General features: G+C 45.1%; 1 protein-coding gene across 3 annotated transcripts in view; it reads left to right on the top strand.

Moving 5' to 3' along the window:
* LOC140384763 (uncharacterized) overlaps window positions 1-20,050 on the top strand; it is a 127,864-nt gene that overhangs the window by 72,994 nt on the left and 34,820 nt on the right. Inside the window, exons 15-20 of one of the 3 annotated variants that reach the window (XM_072466760.1) lie at window positions 2,142-2,248; window positions 3,785-3,872; window positions 7,016-7,146; window positions 13,493-13,602; window positions 14,776-14,944; window positions 15,884-15,988. In XM_072466760.1, the coding sequence (XP_072322861.1) occupies window positions 2,142-2,248; window positions 3,785-3,872; window positions 7,016-7,146; window positions 13,493-13,602; window positions 14,776-14,944; window positions 15,884-15,988 (710 nt within the window). Of the gene's footprint in view, window positions 1-2,141; window positions 2,249-3,784; window positions 3,906-7,015; window positions 7,147-13,492; window positions 13,603-14,775; window positions 14,945-15,883; window positions 15,989-20,050 lie in introns of all 3 variants that reach the window. The other 2 variants (XM_072466759.1, XM_072466761.1) reach the window with 2 other exon arrangements.

Raw genomic sequence — 20,050 nt, 5'->3', positions numbered from 1 at the left:
TTTTCGACTGATCCTTTCTACCGTCGTGTGTAGACCATTGCTTTCGCACAACCAATGAATGTTTGGCCTAATTTGAATGAGATCATCTTGAGTGATGTTACTGTCTTTAATTGTTCCCTTTGTTGCTTTGCATGCTGAGACAAGTTTATTTCACCTGAACAGGACATGTTTACAGTGATGATTCTAAAAATCACAAATTAGATGGGAATGTTCCTTTTGCCAGAACATTTTGCATTAATATTTGTAAGTGGGCTAGGTAGCAGGTGCATTTGTGTACATTTTATATCCCGCTCACCCAATAACCATGATATTCAGCTGATCACTACTCTCTGAAGTGTTCCTCGCCCTCATAAAGTCAGAAACCCCTTTGTTACTGACTGATAATGATTACTCTTCAAGCTGATCTGTGTTTCTATGCCAATGACAATTATCCTGAGTGGTCTCCCCAAAGTAGAATTGGAGGTAGTTCATTCTCACCAAATTTCAAGACGCCCTGAAAGGTTATTAATAACTGGTAGAAATATGGAACTTGAAACTTCATTTATGGAAAGAAAATACTGTGAATGCTGGAAATCTGAAATAAGAACAGAAAATGCTGGAAAAAGCTTCAGACCAGGCAACTTCTGTGGAGGGAAAGAAAAACAGGGCGACACGGTGGCGCAGTGGTTAGCACTGCTGTCTCACGGCGCCGAGGTCCCAGGTTCAATCCCGACTCTGGGTCACCGTCCGTGTGGAGTTTGCCCATTCTCCGCGTGTCTGTGTGGGTTTCGACCCCACAACCCAAAGATGTGCAGCGTGGTTGGATTGGCCACAATAAATTGTCCCTCAATTGGAAAAAAATGAATTGGGTACTTTAAATTTATATTTTTAAAAAAGAAAAGAAAGAGAAACAGAGTTTCAGGTCGATGATTTCTCACAAGAACTGGAAAAGGTTACGGATGTAATAGGTTTTAACTTGTTCAGAGGCAGGAGTGGGTGCGGAAGAACAAAAGGGAAGAACTGATGGGAAGGCAGGAGCGACCAAACTGAAAGTGGGATGTTGGGGCAGTCGAAAGGAGATGGCAGTGGGGACAAGTAAAGAAACAAAAGCAGCAGATGTGGGGAAAACTCAGCAGGTCTGGCAGCTTATGTAAGGAGAGAAAGTCGAGTTAACGTGGCAAGACTTTTATCTGAGTCAGTCAGCTTATAGTGATTGAAAACTTAATTTTTTCATCTTAAGTAGGAAATGAAATATGTTTGATTGATGAAAAGCAATAAGTTTATATTCAGTAAGTTCAGTGTATTTTCTATTTTAGGTAATAGGGTGAGTGTGAGCTGACAGTTAAAACGCTAATTTGGCGAGCAAGGTTCGTTTCAGACTGCAAAGTCTTCAGCCAAAAATATATAATTTATAAAAATATATAAAATTTATAAAAATGTATAAAATTTATAAAAATACATGATATATAAATATTTACTTGAAAGTAAGTGATTTCCCAATTCTACGCACTATCCTCTGAACACGTAGATGTGCTGCGTAACTTTCTGCCAGGCTTCCTACAGTCCCAGTCTGTTACTGAGAACCAAACAGCTACACGTGCCGATGTGGGGCTCACCCAGGCCTGCTTCACTTCTGCCTCCCACTCGATAAACTCCCTTGGTTTGAGGTGATCACGAATGGTTTAATGTGTTCTGCATTATTTAATGGTGCAGTTGTTGAGATTTTAAACTTGAGGTCCAGCTGTTGTCCGGGCAGCACAATTAAATGCAGATATGCAAATTAATGTATACTTATTCGGAAGCAAACACAAACCATACGGCTAAAAGGTACGAACATTGGATAGTGCTGCTATGGTTTGGAAACGTAAATCTGTGCATAAATCGTTTTTACTATTACTTGTTCCTGGAGTACCAGTGTGAATTCAACTGTGTGGATTGCTACAATACTTTAGGAGTTAATATAACAGCATTCAATATGGAATTCTAACATGACTGAATCTGAAACAATCATTTTACTTTGGGGAAGTCACTGGGATCTAATCAGTGTGTGGTGTGTGCGCATGGATGTCTCTGTGTTCATGCTGTCTGTCTGAATGACTTGTCTTCCTGTGGCACAAAACTGATTGAGGATGACTGGTTCTTTCCTGGCTGCTCTGATCCAGCTTTGGTCTCAGGACAGCAGGAGCTGGAGGAGGAACTGGTGCAACTTCGAAGACTAGGACAGCGGCAAGAAAGGAAGAAACACACTGGAGACAACCGAAAGCTCGAGGTATGTACGAGGCTGATGGCTATTCTTGGAATCTAAATTTCTTTTATGTGAAATCTTACGCACAAAGTTTGTGTTACATGGTTATATCTTTGTAAGCTTTTCAAAGATTACATAGAACATAGAACATAGAAAAATACAGCACAGAACAGGCCCTTCGGCCCACGATGTTGTGCCGAATCTTTGTCCTAGATTAATCAAAGAATATCATAGAATTTACAGTGCAGAAGGAGGCTATTCGGCCCATTGAGTCTGCACCGGCTCTTGGAAAGAGCACCCTACCCAAGGTCAACCTCCACCCAACACTAAGGGTAATTTTGGATACTAAGGGCAATTTATCATGGCCAATCCACCTGATTGAATGAAAGTTGTATGGATTTTGAGAAGGTAGATATTAACTGACATTTGCTAAAGTGAAATGCCTTTAACTTTTACTATGTTAACTTTCAGTCTTTTATTCTAAGTTAGAATCAACTGACTTGTCTGATGCAATGGGGAAGAGTAGTTCAGTTTTTAATATATTGAAGTATATTTTTGGAAATGCGCTGCAAAATCTACAATGTCGTTAATGTTCAGTGAAAGTAATTCTGCCAACTTTGCTCCTTTCTATACAAATATTACGCACAGGCAGCACGGTAGCACAGTGGTTAGCACTGTGGCTTCACAGCACCAGGGTCCAGGATCGATTCCCGGCTTGGGTCGCTGTCTGTGCGGAGTCTGCACGTTCTCCCCGTGTCTGCGTGGGTTTCCTCCGGGTGCTCCGGTTTCCTCCCACAGTCCAAAGATGTGCAGGTTAGGTGGATTGGCCATGATAAATTGCCCTTAGTGTCCAAAACGGTTAGGAGAGGTTATTGGGTTACGGGGATAGGGTGGAAGTGAGGGCTTAAGTGGATCGGTGCAGACTTGATGGGCCGAATGGCCTGCTTCTGCACTGTATTATGATAGCTCTGCCGTTGATAAGTATAGTAATGAGCTGCATGTCCTCCTTTCCTGCAATATCATTCTATGATTCTATGAAGCAATCAAATTTCAATCATAGTGTCTCATAGAATCCCTACAGTGCAGAAGGAGGCCATTCGGCCCATTGAGTCTGCACCAACCTTTGGTAGGAGCACCCTACCTATGCCCACACCCCCACTGCATCCCTATAACCCAGTAACCCCACCTAACCTTTTTTTTGAACTCTAATTAGCATGGATGAACCACCTAACCTGCATACCCTAGGACTGTGGGAGGAAACCGGAGCACCTGGAGACACGGGGGAAACGTGCAAACTCCACACAGTTACCCGAGGCTGGAATTGAACCCGGGTCCCTGCTGCTGTGAGGCAGCTGTGCCACCGTGCTGCCCATAAATAAAAAAATCGATAATATAGTTCTGAAGTTGGAGATCTGTTTTATTTTATGTTGATTTATTTTTAAATGAGGAACTCTAGTTAAAATGTTTTAAAATGTTGACAGTCCAGCATCTGGTGATAGCGACAACTGTTTATAAATTGCACCTTGCAAACCAGTAAATGCAAGATTGTTATTTTTTTAGGGTGACTATGAATATGACGAGAAACAGCATTTTGAATCCAGCATGAGTTTGGATCGCACTGATAACGTCGAAGGGGAGAATTTGGGAGGTTTGTGGCCCGAGTACAGTTCCCACCATACAGGTGTGATACCCATTACACAGGTTATTGAAAGCATGCACAACATCTGAATCTTGTGGTGCTTTTAAACTTCACAGTTTTTGTTCAAATAACCCTTCTTGTTTATTGGCACATTCTAACCTCAGTCAACATTGTTTGGATTTTTATTTTCTTCCCCTCTGAAATTTTCTGCCACTAAAATAAATTGACATCATATAAAAAGCATGTGCGTGCTCGATGAACTGGCTAGTTTACCTTCCAAATACCATCTGACCCAATGTTAGATATTCAGATCCCACTGCTTTCTTAACTGCCAAGTTACATGACGGGAGTTGAAAATTAATCCAAAAACTGACTATTCCTGACTTGCTTCTGTGATGTGGTGCAAAATTAGGAGGTCAAAATATATTGCAAAACAAACCATATAGGTGGCAGTTTTACTTAACGTAACAGCTAAAGGTCAAGATTTTTTAAATAGCTAATGAGTAAGTTGCAGCGCAAGGAATGTTAGAAACATAGTGCTCGTCTCTGTAACCAAATGCTGTCAATCTACAAACAGTTTGTTTGATGTACACATTCTGACCCAGGCGGTAAGCCTGGGCACATTCTGAGCCACGTATGATACAAGCCTCTGCCGGTGCCTATACATGTAAGGTGAAAGATTCCTTCTTTGGCAAGGGTAGAAAATGGACAGGGGAGGACCCTGATGTTTCAATTGCAAATATTGTCATAAAAATGGCAGGGTGTGTAACAAATCTTAAAGTATAACGGAATTCAGCTGTGGTTAGATGTTTCCCGTTAGAATTGTTTGATGACAAAAGGCGGTCTCTTCCTCTCGGTTACTGTTTTTTCTATTTCACTCTGTTCTGTCTTCTCACGCTGGCTCGCTCTCTCCCCCTCTCTTTCCCCCCCCCTCCCCGCCTCTCTCCTCCATCCCCCTCCCCTCTCTCTCTCTCTCTCTCCCTCTCCCTCTCTCTCTCTCCCCCCTCCCCCTCTCTCCCCCGCTCACTCACGCTCACTCACGCTCACTCGCACGCTCACTCACGCTCACTCGCACGCTCACTCTCGCACACTCACTCTCACACGCTCATTTTCACACGCTCATTTTCACACACTCACTCTCTCTCACACACTCACACCCCCCTTCACTCTCACACACAAACACTCACTGCCTTTAACGTATTTTCTCTTTTCTATCAGATCTTGTTTTTCACAGTGAAAATGGTGTACCAGGGAAGGAGGTGGCAAGGAACAAATTTCTACCTTTGTTCTTTTACCTTCAATTCACTCACTATCTCCCATACCCACGAACATAGATTTCCACTTTCACCTCCATTACAATGTTTGTTGGCTTGGTGCACGTTTGGCCTAGTTGTTCACCTGCAGAGCTGTCTTTTTATCATCTAAAGTAATATTAATTCATTCCCTTTTGTAAGTCATCGTATTATAAGATCAAGGGTAGCCACAACTGAGATTCCTCTCTCAGAAACACCCTTCAGAAAAGCCAAATGTCAGAAGGTTATATATACTTGGTTCAGCTGTTCAGTTACTCTTCTTTTCCTACTTCAGACAGCCCCCAACCTCATCCTTGCTTTCGCCCTTTATCATTTTACATTTTCTCTATCACTCCTCAGGCTCTCTCCAATCTCATCTGCTCATCGGCAAACTATTTCTATTTGGCCTAATGCCATCAGCGGCCTCCTTCTGACTGTTCGTCCACCCCCTTTCTCCACTGTTCAATAATGCCGTCATCACTCCCCGCCACAAAAATAATCTGCCCCTTCCATCTGCCATCGTACCTCCATCCTCGTCCTCTTCAGCTCTGATATGAGTTGTTGCTTCCCAACTCCATTTTTCCTCATTACTCCTGCCACCACTCTTGATTCATCTTCCTTAACTTCTGAATTCTGCTTATTCCCTGTCCTGCTTTTGACTCTCCCCAATTTCTCTCACCCCTCCTACACCACATTTTCCCTTTTGTCTTCTTTGTTTCTATGTCTATTGAGTTATTCCTGTCATTTCACTCACCTCTCCCTCCTTAAGAAAAGATAATAGGGTTTCAGAAATCCACATGTTTCTGCATGTAGTGTGCAGCATGCGACATCGCTTAACACGTTAGAGCACAGTGTAACGCCAAAATTTGCACTTAGTACTGCCTTGCATCTTGGTGTTCATAGAATGTGTGAAGCAAAGTTGAGGATTGTTGAATATCTAATTTAAAATCATTTAGCTTATGAACATAATCCAGAATATTCAAAACTGAATGGATAGATTTCTCTCTCTCAGCAAACCAACAGCACCAGCTCTCATTACACTTCAGCCTGCCCACTGATTTTCTAAATAATTTGTTGTGTTTTTATGGACTCTACAGACGATTGGGACGTATGTGAGCAGGACAACATCCAGTCAGATTAAAGAATGATTAATGGGCAGTGCAGAGTTTGAATCAAAGTCTCAGCATATTTACTTCAATGTCAAATCAGGAACAGAAAGCAAAATGAAGAGAGACAAAGATGAGGGTGATAGAGTAGCGCTAAAAGACAAAAAGAAAATTAAAATAAAATTTATTTTTTTAAATCTCCAAAAATAATTTAAATCTGAAGGAATGAGACTCCACACTTGTAAGAGTTAATTTTAATTGCCAAGAAGTTGTTGGCAATAATTAAGACTAGTCATATTGTTAAAAATTTACTTACACTGAGATAGACAAGCCCTAACCTTTTTTGGCCTGTCTAGTGGGTATCCATCATGTTAAGTACTGCAATTTCATGCTGTTCCCTGTGTGTTACTGCTGAGTCTGGGTGAGATACTCGTGTAGCACAGATTTTGGAGGACCAGGGTAATTTGGACAGCAGCTTCCTGATTTCCTTATTTCCATGTTTAACTGCACATGTACAATTGTCGGAAGTTGCGATCTAATTTTTGCTTTAATAACGGTGAGTGCCGAGAGCCTCGCTTGTTAGTTCCATAGCAAAATTCGACCAAAAATTCTTGATTTAATATAGCTTAAGAAGGAAAATATCCATATTTATTAGTCTTTTTAACAAATTATTTACGACTTAAATCATACAATGATTCTATTCAGTTTTATTTTTAATTCCACCCTTTTCACTAATGCAGTTATATTTATACAGGGTTGAGGGCAGTTGTTGAGGAGCTAGAACTGGAACGGAACAGACTACAGGAGCAAATCCTAGTGTTGGAGGAGCACTGTCAGGACCTGGAGGACAAAGCACAGCTCCGTACCAGAGTAGAGTTTCACCAGGTAAGGGTGTGAAAGGTTTGCACTTCCCAGTTTCAAGAGTAGCTTGATGTAAAACAGTTATCGGAATGAAATGACCTGGTTATTTGATAAATATAGTTCTGAAAAAAAGCTTTTGAGTTCACTGGCAAATAATATTCTCCAATGTTTGGCAATAATGGCTGATTGTGTGTTTGGTCACATTGGCCGTATCTTGTATCAACCTTTATAATAAATCATGTGTGTGGAGTTTTTGTTTTGAAGAAATTTATCACTGTATCACTCAATTACAAAATTGTTGACCTAAACAGGTTGACTAAACTTTCAATTTTATTTGGACAATTAACATATTTGGAACCCACGACCAGCAGAACAGTTGAATAATCCCTGTCTTCTGTTTACCTACAGAGATGAAGTTGTAAATGTTCTGCATGCCGATGCCATTTAAATTTCATGTCGGGACATAAAGTCCAGATCAAAACTTTTGGTTTAATCCCCAAGGTTGACCTTTTGAATCTTGTTAAACCTTTGATCATGAAACTGTGAAAATACTAAAATTCAAGGATCTAGTAACAAAGCCTTCTAATACAGGTGACCTTTGGTGTCTGTGAAGAGGGGCAACTACTGAGGGTTCCCCAGGTGTGTTTGCCCATGATTCACTTTTGAATAACAGTTGCAATGTGCGCTTGCTCGTGTCCTGTTGGGTCTGGGTTTCTGTACGTGTGGAGGTATTTTGCCTAAGTTTGGCTTTTAATTTGTGTCCCTGTGTTGTGGTTATATGTGACTACATTAAGAAAGTCAAATATGATAGGACGTGCTGGTGGAAAATATCCTGAATAATGAAACTTCAAATACATTTATAAAAAATCTCCTATTTAAAATAAATAAATTAAATAATCTTTATTGTCACAAGAAGGCTTACATTAACATTGCAATGAAGTTACTGTGAAAATCCCCTAGTCACCACATTCCGGCGCCTGTTCGGGTACACAGAGGGAGAATTTGGAATTCTCGGCTGGTACGGGAATTGAACCGCTGCTGGCCTTGTTCTCCATTACAAACCAGCTGTATAACCCACTGAGCTAAACCAGCCCTTTTTTATTAAGAGGTTCAGAATAGATTAGTATACTGCATGTATGGATACAGTTGTCTCGCAGATAGAAAATGTGACAACTGTTACTAAATTTAGATAAAAAGATTGTTTCACCTTCCTCCCTATTGATCAGCTACAATCACCAAGTTCTAGTGTATGATATATAAACCAGCTTTGATGTGACTGAATGATGGAATGGGCTCCTGAGGTTGAAGGCTCACTCCTGCTTCTATGTTCTTAGATTTTACCTTGGCAGTGCAAAAACCAATATAATTAAGTTTTATAGTCTTATCGAAGTAAATCATTTATTGAATGTTACATTTTTCATCCAAAGACCCCTTTAACGAATCTTATTAAGAAAAAAAGCGGGAAAGTTGCATTCGAGAATTTCTTTTGCCCATAAGAATGTCGAACATAAAAAAGAACCCAACTGTAAAATGCAGGTTCTTAAAAAAAAAAAATCTTACAGCAACATTTAACCGAAAAGACAAGTTTAAGTCTGAATCAGAGAATTTTCAATTTATGTTAGAATTGTGTTTTTGCCGAAGAAACAGTCCACTCTCTCCGTCCGCGAGAAACTCGAGGCGGGCACAACCCACTCTCCGTCCGCGAGAAACTCGAGGTGGGCACAGCCCACTCTCCGTCTCTGAGAAACCCGAGGCGGGCACAGCCCACTCTCTCCGTCCGCGAGAAACTCGAGGTGGGCACAGCCCACTCTCCGTCCGCGAGAAACTCGAGGTGGGCACAGCCCACTCTCCGTCTCTGAGAAACCCGAGGCGGGCACAGCCCACTCTCTCCGTCCGTGAGAAACCCGAGGCGGGCACAGCCCACTCTCTCCATCCGTGAGAAACTCGAGATGGGCACAGCTCACCCTCTCCGTCTCTGAGAAACTCGAGGCGGGCACAGCCCTATCTCTCCATCCGCGAGAAACTCGAGGCGGGCACAGCCCACTCTCTCCGTCTCTGTGAAATTCGAGGCGGGCAGAGCCCATCCTCTCCGTCTCTGTGAAACTCGAGGTGGGCACAGCCCACCCTCTCCGTCTCTGTGAAATTCGAGGCGGGCAGAGCCCACTCTCTCCATCCGTGAGAAACTCGAGGCGGAGACAGCCCACTCTCTCCGTCCGTGAGAAACTCGAGGCGGGCACAGCCCACTCTCTTGGTCTCTGTGAAACTCGAGGTGGGCACAGCCCACTCTCTCCGTCTCTGTGAAACTCGAGGCGGGCACAGCCCACCCTCTCCGTCTCTGTGAAACTCGAGGCGGGCACAGCCCACCCTCTCAGTCTCTGTGAAACTCGAGGCGGGCACAGCCCACCCTCTCCGTCTCTGTGAAACGCGAGACGGGCACAGCCCACCCTCTCCGTCTCTGTGAAACTCAAGGCGGGCACAGCCCACCCTCTCCGTCTCTGTGAAATTCGAGGCGGGCACCGCCCACCCTCTCCGTCTCTGTGAAACTCGAGGCGGGCACAGCCCACCCTCTCCGTCTCTGTGAAACTCGAGGCGGGCAGAGCCCACTCTCTCCGTCTCTGTGAAACTCGAGGTGGGCACAGCCCACCCTCTCCGTCTCTGTGAAACTCAAGGCGGGCACAGCCCACCCTCTCCGTCTCTGTGAAACTCGAGGCGGGCACAGCCCACCCTCTCCGTCTCTGTGAAACTCGAGACGGGCACAGCCCACCCTCTCCGTCTCTGTGAAACTCGAGGCGGGCACAGCCCACCCTCTCAGTCTCTGTGAAACTCGAGGCGGGCACAGCCCACCCTCTCCGTCTCTGTGAAACGCGAGACGGGCACAGCCCACCCTCTCCGTCTCTGTGAAACTCAAGGCGGGCACAGCCCACCCTCTCCGTCTCTGTGAAATTCGAGGCGGGCACCGCCCACCCTCTCCGTCTCTGTGAAACTCGAGGCGGGCACAGCCCACCCTCTCCGTCTCTGTGAAACTCGAGGCGGGCAGAGCCCACTCTCTCCGTCTCTGTGAAACTCGAGGTGGGCACAGCCCACCCTCTCCGTCTCTGTGAAACTCAAGGCGGGCAGAGCCCACTCTCTCCGTCTCTGTGAAACTCGAGGCGGGCACAGCCCACCCTCTCCGTCTCTGTGAAACTCGAGGCGGGCACAGCCCACCCTCTCCGTCTCTGTGAAACTCGAGGCGGGCACAGCCCACCCTCTCCGTCTCTGTGAAACGCGAGACGGGCACAGCCCACCCTCTCCGTCTCTGTGAAACTCGAGGCGGGCAGAGCCCACTCTTCGTTCATGCAAAACTCGAGGCAAGCTCAAAATCTGGAGAGAATCAAAAACACGATTCTCTCCGGCGTGATAGTGTTTTGGAATTTTCATCCCCCTCTCCAGAGGAGTAATGTGGGAGTTGGGATCATTATTTTGATACATTGGCATGTCATTAGAAAGTACTCACTCCAGACCTTCCCTGCCCCCTTCACAGAACATTCACTGCGCACTGGCCTGATATCATTTACGACAGGTTTGGCCTGGTATGAGGTAGTCGAGGGGATTCCTCTGTGGGTGCAGTGGTAAGAATAGTCCCCGGTGGGTGGAGGGTTAGCGTGACCAAGGCACTACCCTGACACTGCCTCCGATAGACCCTACTGGGAGCCCATGAGTGGGGTGCGTGTTTGTGCGGTTGGCGAAGGGGAGAGCGGACATTTAAGGGGTGGGATGCCAGAAAGTGTGGGGGGAGGGGGGGGCGCTTGGTTGGTGAGCCACTGAGACGTCCGTAATGTGGACTGGGGGCTGTTTAAAGATGGTGTCCCCATCTGTTTGGAGTTGGTACCCGGTTTTTGAGGCCCCGTCCTGCCCTGCCAGAGTGACAGCATAAACCATGCCCACTCACTTAATTTTGGCAAAGGGTCTCAAAACTTTTGTGAGTAAGGGCAGCACAGTGGCATAGTGGCTAGCACATCTGCCTCAAGGCTCCGAGGTCCCAGGTTCGATCCCAGCCCTGGGTCACTGTCCGTGTGGAGTTTGCACATTCTCCCCGTGTTTGTGGGTTTCGCCCCCACTGCCCAAAGATGTGCAGGGTAGGTGGATTGGCCACGCTAAATTACCCCTTAATTGGAAGAATAAATGAATTGGGTACTCTAAATTTAAAAAAAAAAAAATTTTGTGAGAAATCCCACCGATGCCTTCGGTGGGATTCGCATCATTCTTCTCATCGGAACTGACACTGCCATTTTTGCGAAGATTCCGCCCATTGACTTTTTGTCACATGTTTACAAGGTCTTTTTGGATAAATAAGCAATTTATCCAGAGTGCGTTAAATAGCTGTATTAATTGTCCCAGTTTTGCACCATTTTTAGTGCAGAAATAGGTATATTCTATTTTCTCTTGTCGAGGAAGTCGTTTCGATGTAAGAAAAGCTGCTGTAAATATTGGGCACAGCAGGTGGAGCAAATGTGGAGGATATAAATTTGTAAATTACCGGATATTTCAAATGCCAGGATTTCACATCACTGGGCTACCAAATGGTATAAAAACATAAGAAAAGACCCAAATTAATTGTAGAATTGCAGAATGAATCAAGGTAGACATTGAGAGTAGATTTTAAAAAAACTACATTGTTTTATAAATCAAACCTTATAATCATTAATTTGCTACCATTGTTTGAAGCCACATTAATTATTTGTAGGTTGAACCTAAAGCACAGAATGATACAGCACAGGAGGACACCATTCTGCCTGACATACCTGTTCCAGCTCTTTGCAGGAGCGATCTAATTAGTCCCACACCCTACCCTTTCCCCACAGCCCTGCCAGTTTGTCCTTTGTCCGCTGTAATGCTTTTGCATTGCATTTAATGAGGTGGCATTCATGCTGTCAGCTTCTGACACCAGAATGGATTCACTACAGGATTCACAAAGGCTGGCCTCTGATAAAATTTGGTGCATAATTTTGCTTCTGTTGACTGATCTCTTCAAGTCTGGCCACCTTAAACTGGGATTACAGCTAAAGGTGTGAGGCCTTTGTGTGAGAAAAGGCAGCACTAACAGTCCATCGAATGCAATGTAAGGGCAGCTTTAGAATGCAGTAACTGGTGATCCGCGTTACTGTTCAATCCTCTGCGTAGTGTGAGATCAGGTGAATGTTATGCAGACTGTCAGCATGTGTGTGGGGAATCGACAGACTGCAAAGAAAACAGAATAACAAGGCAGGAAGAGGCTGCGATTGTATAATGTTTTACAGCCAGGCCATTTGCTTTAGAGGTTTCTGTTCCACCCTTTGGGTCAGATTTAGCAGGTGATTAACCTCCGCAGTTAGTGACTCAGCAACTCGATAACAACAGAACATGAAAAACGAAAGCAGAAGGTGGCCATCGGTCCCGCCAGCCTGTTCTGCCATTTAATAAGGTCATGGCTGGTCTGATTGTGACCTTAACTCTATTTACTTACCGACCCCATAAAACCTTTAATTCCCTTTTGTAGATCAAAAATCTGTCTAATTGAGCATCAAATATGTTCACCGTTCCAGACTCCATTGCTCCCTGGGTGGAGAATTAACCACCCTATCAGAGAATAAATTCCTCCACATCTCCATCTTAAATGGGAGATCCCTTAGTTTGAAGCCATGTCCTCTGTTTCTGGGAGTACAGTGTCCTGGGTAAACAGGCTGTTTCAACTGTGAATCTTCTGTCTAAATGCACATCCCGATTATGGGTTCACAGACCAAAATAATAAAAGAAAAGAAATGGGAATGAAGAAAATACGCTGGAAGGACTCTTATACAATGATACAAGGTTCACTGCCCATTATACACTGCTTAGCAGAGCAGGAGGAAGGAAAGCTTTGTGGTGAGTCAGGTAGCAAAGGATTGTTCCTCCTTCCTCCAGAAAACTATCTGTTTTTGGTGAACGCGTAAGGAATCTCTCGGAACACAGAAGGACAAGAATGCCTCTAAATGTCCACTATTCTATTTCATAAACCAGATATGTGAAACCGTAGATGCAGAGGAGTGGATTTATAAAAAATGATGGTGTGACTGTCTATATGTTTGTTTTTGTATCTGTGTTTTATCTTTTAAAATATGCATTTATATATTTTTAATGTTGAAAAATTATGCAGTAAATCACAAACTTTAGTCATGTGGCTGAGTAATTTCAAATGAACTGATGCGATACAAATTAATAAAGTTTGAGAATATTTGAAAGGTTCTGTTTTTGTTTCTCCAAAGTAAAATATAATGTGGAAAATTAAATTCTGAACCTGTTACTGTGCACCGAAGGAAGGAGGAGAGACGCAGAATGTTGTCTGCAGGTCCACTAAACGCTCTTCCTGTTGCAGAATGAATGTGAACGTTTGCAAAACCAGCTGTCCTTTGTGCGAAGCCAGCAAAGCCGCGATTCTGAGCATCACCAGCATCTCATCTCCAGTCTGAATGAGCAGTTGAAAGGGCAAGTACATTAACCTCCACATTTTAGGTTGATATGGAATGCAGGAGTTCTGAAGAGTTGAATTTCCAGAGGTTGACATTTTATTTTACTCAATTGTGTGTATTAGTCACAGGCATTCTGCTCGCCCCGTTGAAAGTCAACCCCAATGGTTGGTTGGATCTGGAGAAGCCTATTGTCAATTAATTATTTGCTCAAAAATGGAGTCAAGTTTCTGTCAGTAGGTCTCCTGTTTGAATAAAGATCATGGGAACGGTCATTTTATTTTGCCCAATGAAAGGTTTTTCAGTCCTCGTGTCAAAACTCTTGTTGACCGAATCCCGGCCCTGGGTCACTGTCCGTGTGGAGTTTGCACATTCTCCCCGTGTCTGTGTGGGTTTTGCCCCCACAGCCCAAAGATGTGCAGGGTAGGTGGATTGGCCACGCTACATTGCCCCTTAATTGGAAAAAATAATTGGGTACTTTAAATTTATTTAAAAACAACTCTTGTTGACCAAATTCGGAACAAATGTGGCAGCCTTTTTAAATGTGTGTGCTAAGATAAAGATGTTAGATACGCTGAGCCAGTGACTGCGTTTTATTTGTTTCCTTTTCATTTGCTAATTATCTTACAACTGTGTCCTCTAGTTACCAACCCACTCGCCAGCAGAAGCAGCTTCACTTCCTCAGCCAAAACCCCACATAATTTTGAACAATCTCCCCTTATCCGTCTCTGCTGTATGAAGAATAATCCCAGCTTCTCTTTGTCTTTCCTGTCCTCTGTGTGTGGTGTGTGATTATAACAAAACTTTGAAGAAATACAACCTGTTGCAGCACGGTGGACAGTGGTTAGCACTGCTGCCTCACAGCTCCAGGGACCCGGGTTCAATTCTGGCCTCGGGTGACTATCTGTGTGGAGTTTGCATGTTCTACCTGTATCTGCGTGGGTTTCCTCCGGGTGCTCCGGTTTCCTCCCGCAGTCCAAAGATGTGCAGGTTAGGTGGATTGGCCACGATAAATTGCCCTTAGTGTCCAGGGATGTGCAGGTTAGGTTATGAGGTTTGGGGGATAAGGTGGGGTGGGCATGGGTAGAGTGCACATTCGAAGGATCGATGCAGACCCGATGGACTGAATGGCCTCCTTTTGCACTGTCGGGATTCTACGATTCTATTGTTTAATATTGACATTAATTTCTAGAATCAGTAACAAGAAAGACTTCCTGGAAAATTCACTTGTGGCAAAGGAACAGATGTTGGCAGAAGTCTCACATAAGCTGCCAGAGATGGAGAAGTTAAAGGAATCGCTGGCGGTCCAGGGAATAATCAACCGAGACCTGACAGAAAAGTTGCTGCATACTGAGGAAGATGTAAGTATTGTAACATGGCACATACTGCCGCATGATTACAGAGCAGAATCTGGGCTGAGGAACTGAACCCGTTAGAAGCATAAATCCATGTTTATCTTTCAATTGGCAATTGTAAAAATCCTTCTGTTTGATCCCGGGTTGGGCTTGGATTCTGCCTTCACTCCACTCTTTTCTGTGATCAGTATACCCTCTCACAAACTTAAACACTCTGGAACATTCCTGAATGTGAGATGTGCTATATAATTGTAAGTCGCACTCCAGAATTACGTTTTGGATGTAATTCCTTCGATTGTCTACCAAATCTTATCCCTCTGGACTTCCCAGCCTCATGATAGAATTGTCTGTTTTACTGTTTAAGATTCACTGTGCAAGGGGTGGCACGGTGGCGCAGTGGTTAGCACTGCTGCCTCACGGCACCGAGGTCCCAAGTTTGATGACGGCCGTGTGGAGTTTGCACATTCTCCCCGTGTCTACGTGGGTCTCACCCCCACAACCCAAGGGTGTGCAGGGTAGGTAGATTGGCCATGCTAAATTGCCCCTTAATTGGAAAAACTTAATTGGGTACTCTCAATTCATATAAAAAAGACTCACTATGCAAAAAATAATTTAATTGGTTTGCTTACTTGAACCAATTTAGTTTTGATTTTCCATTAAACACTGTAGCTAGAATTTGCCGCACTCCTGAATTTGATACCCAGTTCAGTTCCATGATGTGTAAGTGACCAGCACAGGTTTCACTCCCTCAGCCCATGGACCATTTGTTTTGCTGCCAGGTCTGATTCCCTTTCAGTCCCTCCTGTAACAATCTCCTCCTCACAAACTGGGGAATGCAAAGAAAATTATTTTCTTTATAATTTTACAAGCAGGGCTTATTGTTTCTACTTGTACACTGTGCTAAAAATTATGATATTTAGGAATGCATTGTTCTCTCTCTATTAGCTAGCAAGGGTTACTGAGAAACGCAGCGCTGTCGAAACAGAATGTGCTGACCTGAAAAATATAGTCCTGGACCTCACAGAGAAACTTTCGTCAAACAAAGAAAAAGTATGTCGTTTTCTAAAACATACAACCATCCAAATTGTTAATATTTAAAATGTGGGCAGATGGGGACAGAGCAGCAGGGTGGGGCAGGATGTGATACTAATTGTGTAGCTCTTCCACAAGTGTCAGTAACTTTGGGTTAAATTACCACCGTCTCTGCAGTAAGATTCAGTGGTACTTGTTGCATCAGGGCGGATTGCTGTATAGTTTCCATTTAAACTACACCGTCTTTTTCTTTATTATCACCAATTGCTACCTAAATACTGTCAATTCCTTCAACGTGATCCAATCTTCACAACACATTGCGAGTGTTATGATTTCAAGCCCCTCTAATTTGTTTTAATGAAATCAAAAGAATTGGGGAAGTTAAAATGTATTTGAAGAAATTGTAATTCTTCATAAAATTCTTTTAAAGAAAGGTGCGACTCCAACTTTCACATGAATGAATATTCAAGTAGAAACAGGTAAAAATCAAGACTTGTGAAAGTGACATGTTGTATTATAGCTCCCCAGGACTATAATAGTGAGAAAGTGTCTTTATAATAATCATAACCTTTATTATTGTCACAAGTAGGCTAACATTAACACTGCAATGAAGTGCCTGTGAAAATCCCCTAGTCACCACATTCCGGTGCCTGTTCAGGTACAAAGAACAAAGAAAAGTACAGCACAGGAACAGGCCCTTCGGCCCTCCAAGCCCGTGCCGACCATGCTGCCCGTCTAAACTAAAATCTTCTACACTTCCGGGGTCCTTATCCCTCTATTCCCATCCTATTCATGTATTTGTCAAGATGCCCCTTAAGCGTCATTATCATCCCTGCTTCCACCACCTCCTCCGGTAGCGAGTTCCAGGCACCCACTACCCTCTGTGTAAAAAAACTTACACAGAGGGAGAATTTAGACTGTCCAATTCACCTATCAAGCAGGTCTTTTCGGGAATACCAAAAAATGAGGTTGAAGCCACAACAACGGATTACTTGCATGCCAAACAGCTTAAGCAACATGCAATAGACAGAGTTAAGCAATCCCATAGCAATTGGATCAGATTGAAACTCTGCAGTCCTGCCACATCCAGTGATGAATGGTGGTGGATAATTAAACAATTCACTGGAGGAGGAGGCTCCACCAATATACAAGTCCTCAATGATGGAGGAGCCCAGCACACATGTGCAAAAGACAAGGTTGAAGTATTTGCAACAATCTTCAGCCTGAAGTGCTGAGCGGATACAGCAGAGGCACTGGATATTGTAGAGTCACTGGATACAGCAGAGGCACTGGATACTGTAGAGGCACTGGATACAGCAGAGGCACTGGATACAGCGGAGGCACTGGATACAGCGGAGGCACTGGATACAGCGGAGGCACTGGATACTGCGGAGGCAATGGATACTGCGGAGGCACTGGATACTGCGGAGGCACTGGATACTGCGGAGGCACTGGATACTGCGGAGGCACTGGATACAGCGGAGGCACTGGATACAGCGGAGGCACTGGATACAGCGGAGGCACTGGATACAGAGGAGGCACTGGATACAGAGGAGGCACTGGATACAGCAGAGGCACTGGACACAGCAGAGGCACTGGACACAGCAGAGGCACTGGATACAGCAGAGGCACTGGATACTGCCGAGGCACTGGTTACAGCGGCGGCACTGGTTACAGCGGCGGCACTGGATACAGCGGCGGCCCTGGATACAGCGGAGGCCCTGGATACAGCACAGGCACTGGATACAGCGGAGGCACTGGATACAGCAGAGGCACTGGATACAGCGGAGGCACTGGATGCAGAGGAGGCACTGGATACAGAGGAGGCACTGGATACAGAGGGCGCACTGGATACAGAGGAGGCACTGGATACAGAGGAGGCACTGGATACTGCTGAGGCACTGGATACTGCTGAGGCACTGGATACTGCTGAGGCACTGGATACTGCCGAGGCACTGGTTACAGCGGCGCCACTGGTTACAGCGGAGGCACTGGATACTGCAGAGGCACTGGTTACAGCGGAGGCACTGGTTACAGCGGAGGCACTGGATACAGCGGAGGCACTGGATACAGCGGAGGCACTGGATACAGCGGAGGCACTGGATACAGCGGAGGCACTGGACACAGCGGAGGCACTGGATACAGAGGAGGCACTGGATACAGCGGAGGCACTGGTTACAGCGGAGGCACTGGATGCAGAGGAGGCACTGGATACAGCGGAGGCACTGGATACAGAGGAGGCACTGGATACAGAGGAGGCACTGGATACAGAGGAGGCACTGGATACTGCTGAGGCACTGGATACTGCTGAGGCACTGGATACTGCTGAGGCACTGGATACTGCTGAGGCACTGGATACTGCCGAGGCACTGGATACTGCCGAGGCACTGGTTACAGCGGCGCCACTGGTTACAGCGGAGGCACTGGATACTGCAGAGGCACTGGATACTGCAGAGGCACTGGTTACAGCGGAGGCACTGGATACAGCGGAGGCACTGGATACAGCGGAGGCACTGGATACAGCAGAGGCGATGGGCCCTGACAACATGCCAACAATAGTATTGAAGCCTTGTGCTGCAGAACTAGCGACACTCTAGCCAAGATGCTCCAGTCCAGCTACGACACTGACATCTCCCAGCAATGCGGAACATTACGCAGCTGTGTCTTGTCCACAAGAAAACAGGACAAATCGACCCCGGCCCATACCCGCTCTATCAGTCTACTCTCAATCATCAGCGAAGTGTGGGAGGTGTCATCGACAGTGCTGTCAAGCGGCACTTACTCAGCAATAATCTGCTCGCTAATGCTCAATTTAGGTTCTGGCAGGACCAATCTGCTCCTGACCTCATTACAGCCTTAGTCCAGACAAGGACAAAAGAGCTGAGCTCGAGAGGTGAGAGTGATGCCCTTGACATCAAGGCAGCATTTAACTGAGTGTGACATCAAGGATTCCGAGCAAAACTGAAGTCAATGGGAATCGGGGGGTAATCTCTCCACTGGTTGTGATGGCGGTCATTCATCTCAGTCATGGGACTTTGCTGAGGTTCCCCAATGTAGTGTCCTAGGCCCAACCATCTTCAGCTGCTTCATCAATGATGTTCCCTCCATCATAAGGTCAGAAGTGGGGATGTTCACAGATGACTGCACAATGTTCAGCATCATTCGCGACTCCTCAGTTAATGAAACTGTCCATATCTAAATGCAGCAAGACCCGGACAATATCCAGGCTGGGCTGATAGGTGGCATTCATGCCAGGCAATGACCATCTCCAGCAATTCAGAATCTAACCACTTCTCCTTAATATTCAATGGCATAACCATCACTGAATGCCACACTATCACATCCTGGGTGTTACCACTGACCAAAAATTGAACTGGACTAGCCAGAAATACAAGAGCAACAAGAGGCTCATCACCATCCAAGGTAAAGTGTCCTGTTTGATTGTCACTCTGTCCACCATCTTAAACATTTACTCCCTCCGCCACCAGTGACCGACATTAGCATCTCCAAGATGCACTGTAACCGCTCATCAAGGCTCCTTGAACAGCACCTTGCATGCCCGTGACATTTACTATCCAGAAGGATAAGCACAGAAAGAAGTTTTACAACACCAGGTTAAAGTCCAACAGGTTTGTTTCGATGTCACTAGCTTTCGGAGCGCTGCTCCTTCCTCAGGTGAATGAAGAGGTCTGTTCCAGAAACATATGTAGAGACAGATTCAAAGATGCCAAACAATGCTAGGAATACGAACATTAGCAGATGATTAAATCTTTACAGATCCAGAGATGGGGTAACCCCAGGTTAAAGAGGTGTGAATTGTCTCAAGCCAGGACAGTTGGTAGGATTTCGCAGGCCAGATGGTGGGGGATGAATGTAATGCAACATGAATCCCAGGTCCCGGTTGAGGCCGCACTCATGTGTGCGGAACTTGGCTATAAGCTTCTGCTCGGCGATTCTGTGTTGTCGCGCGTCCTGAAGGCCGCCTTGGAGAACGCTTACCCGGAGATCAGAGGCTGAATGCCCTTGACTGCTGAAGTGTTCCCCGACTGGAAGGGAACATTCCTGCCTGGTGATTGTCGC

The sequence above is a fragment of the Scyliorhinus torazame genome, chromosome 10 (genome assembly GCF_047496885.1).
Source record: "Scyliorhinus torazame isolate Kashiwa2021f chromosome 10, sScyTor2.1, whole genome shotgun sequence".
Taxonomy (NCBI): Eukaryota; Metazoa; Chordata; class Chondrichthyes; order Carcharhiniformes; family Scyliorhinidae; genus Scyliorhinus; species Scyliorhinus torazame.
Note: the sequence above shows the minus strand (reverse complement) of the source record. Positions and strands in the feature narration are given on the sequence as shown.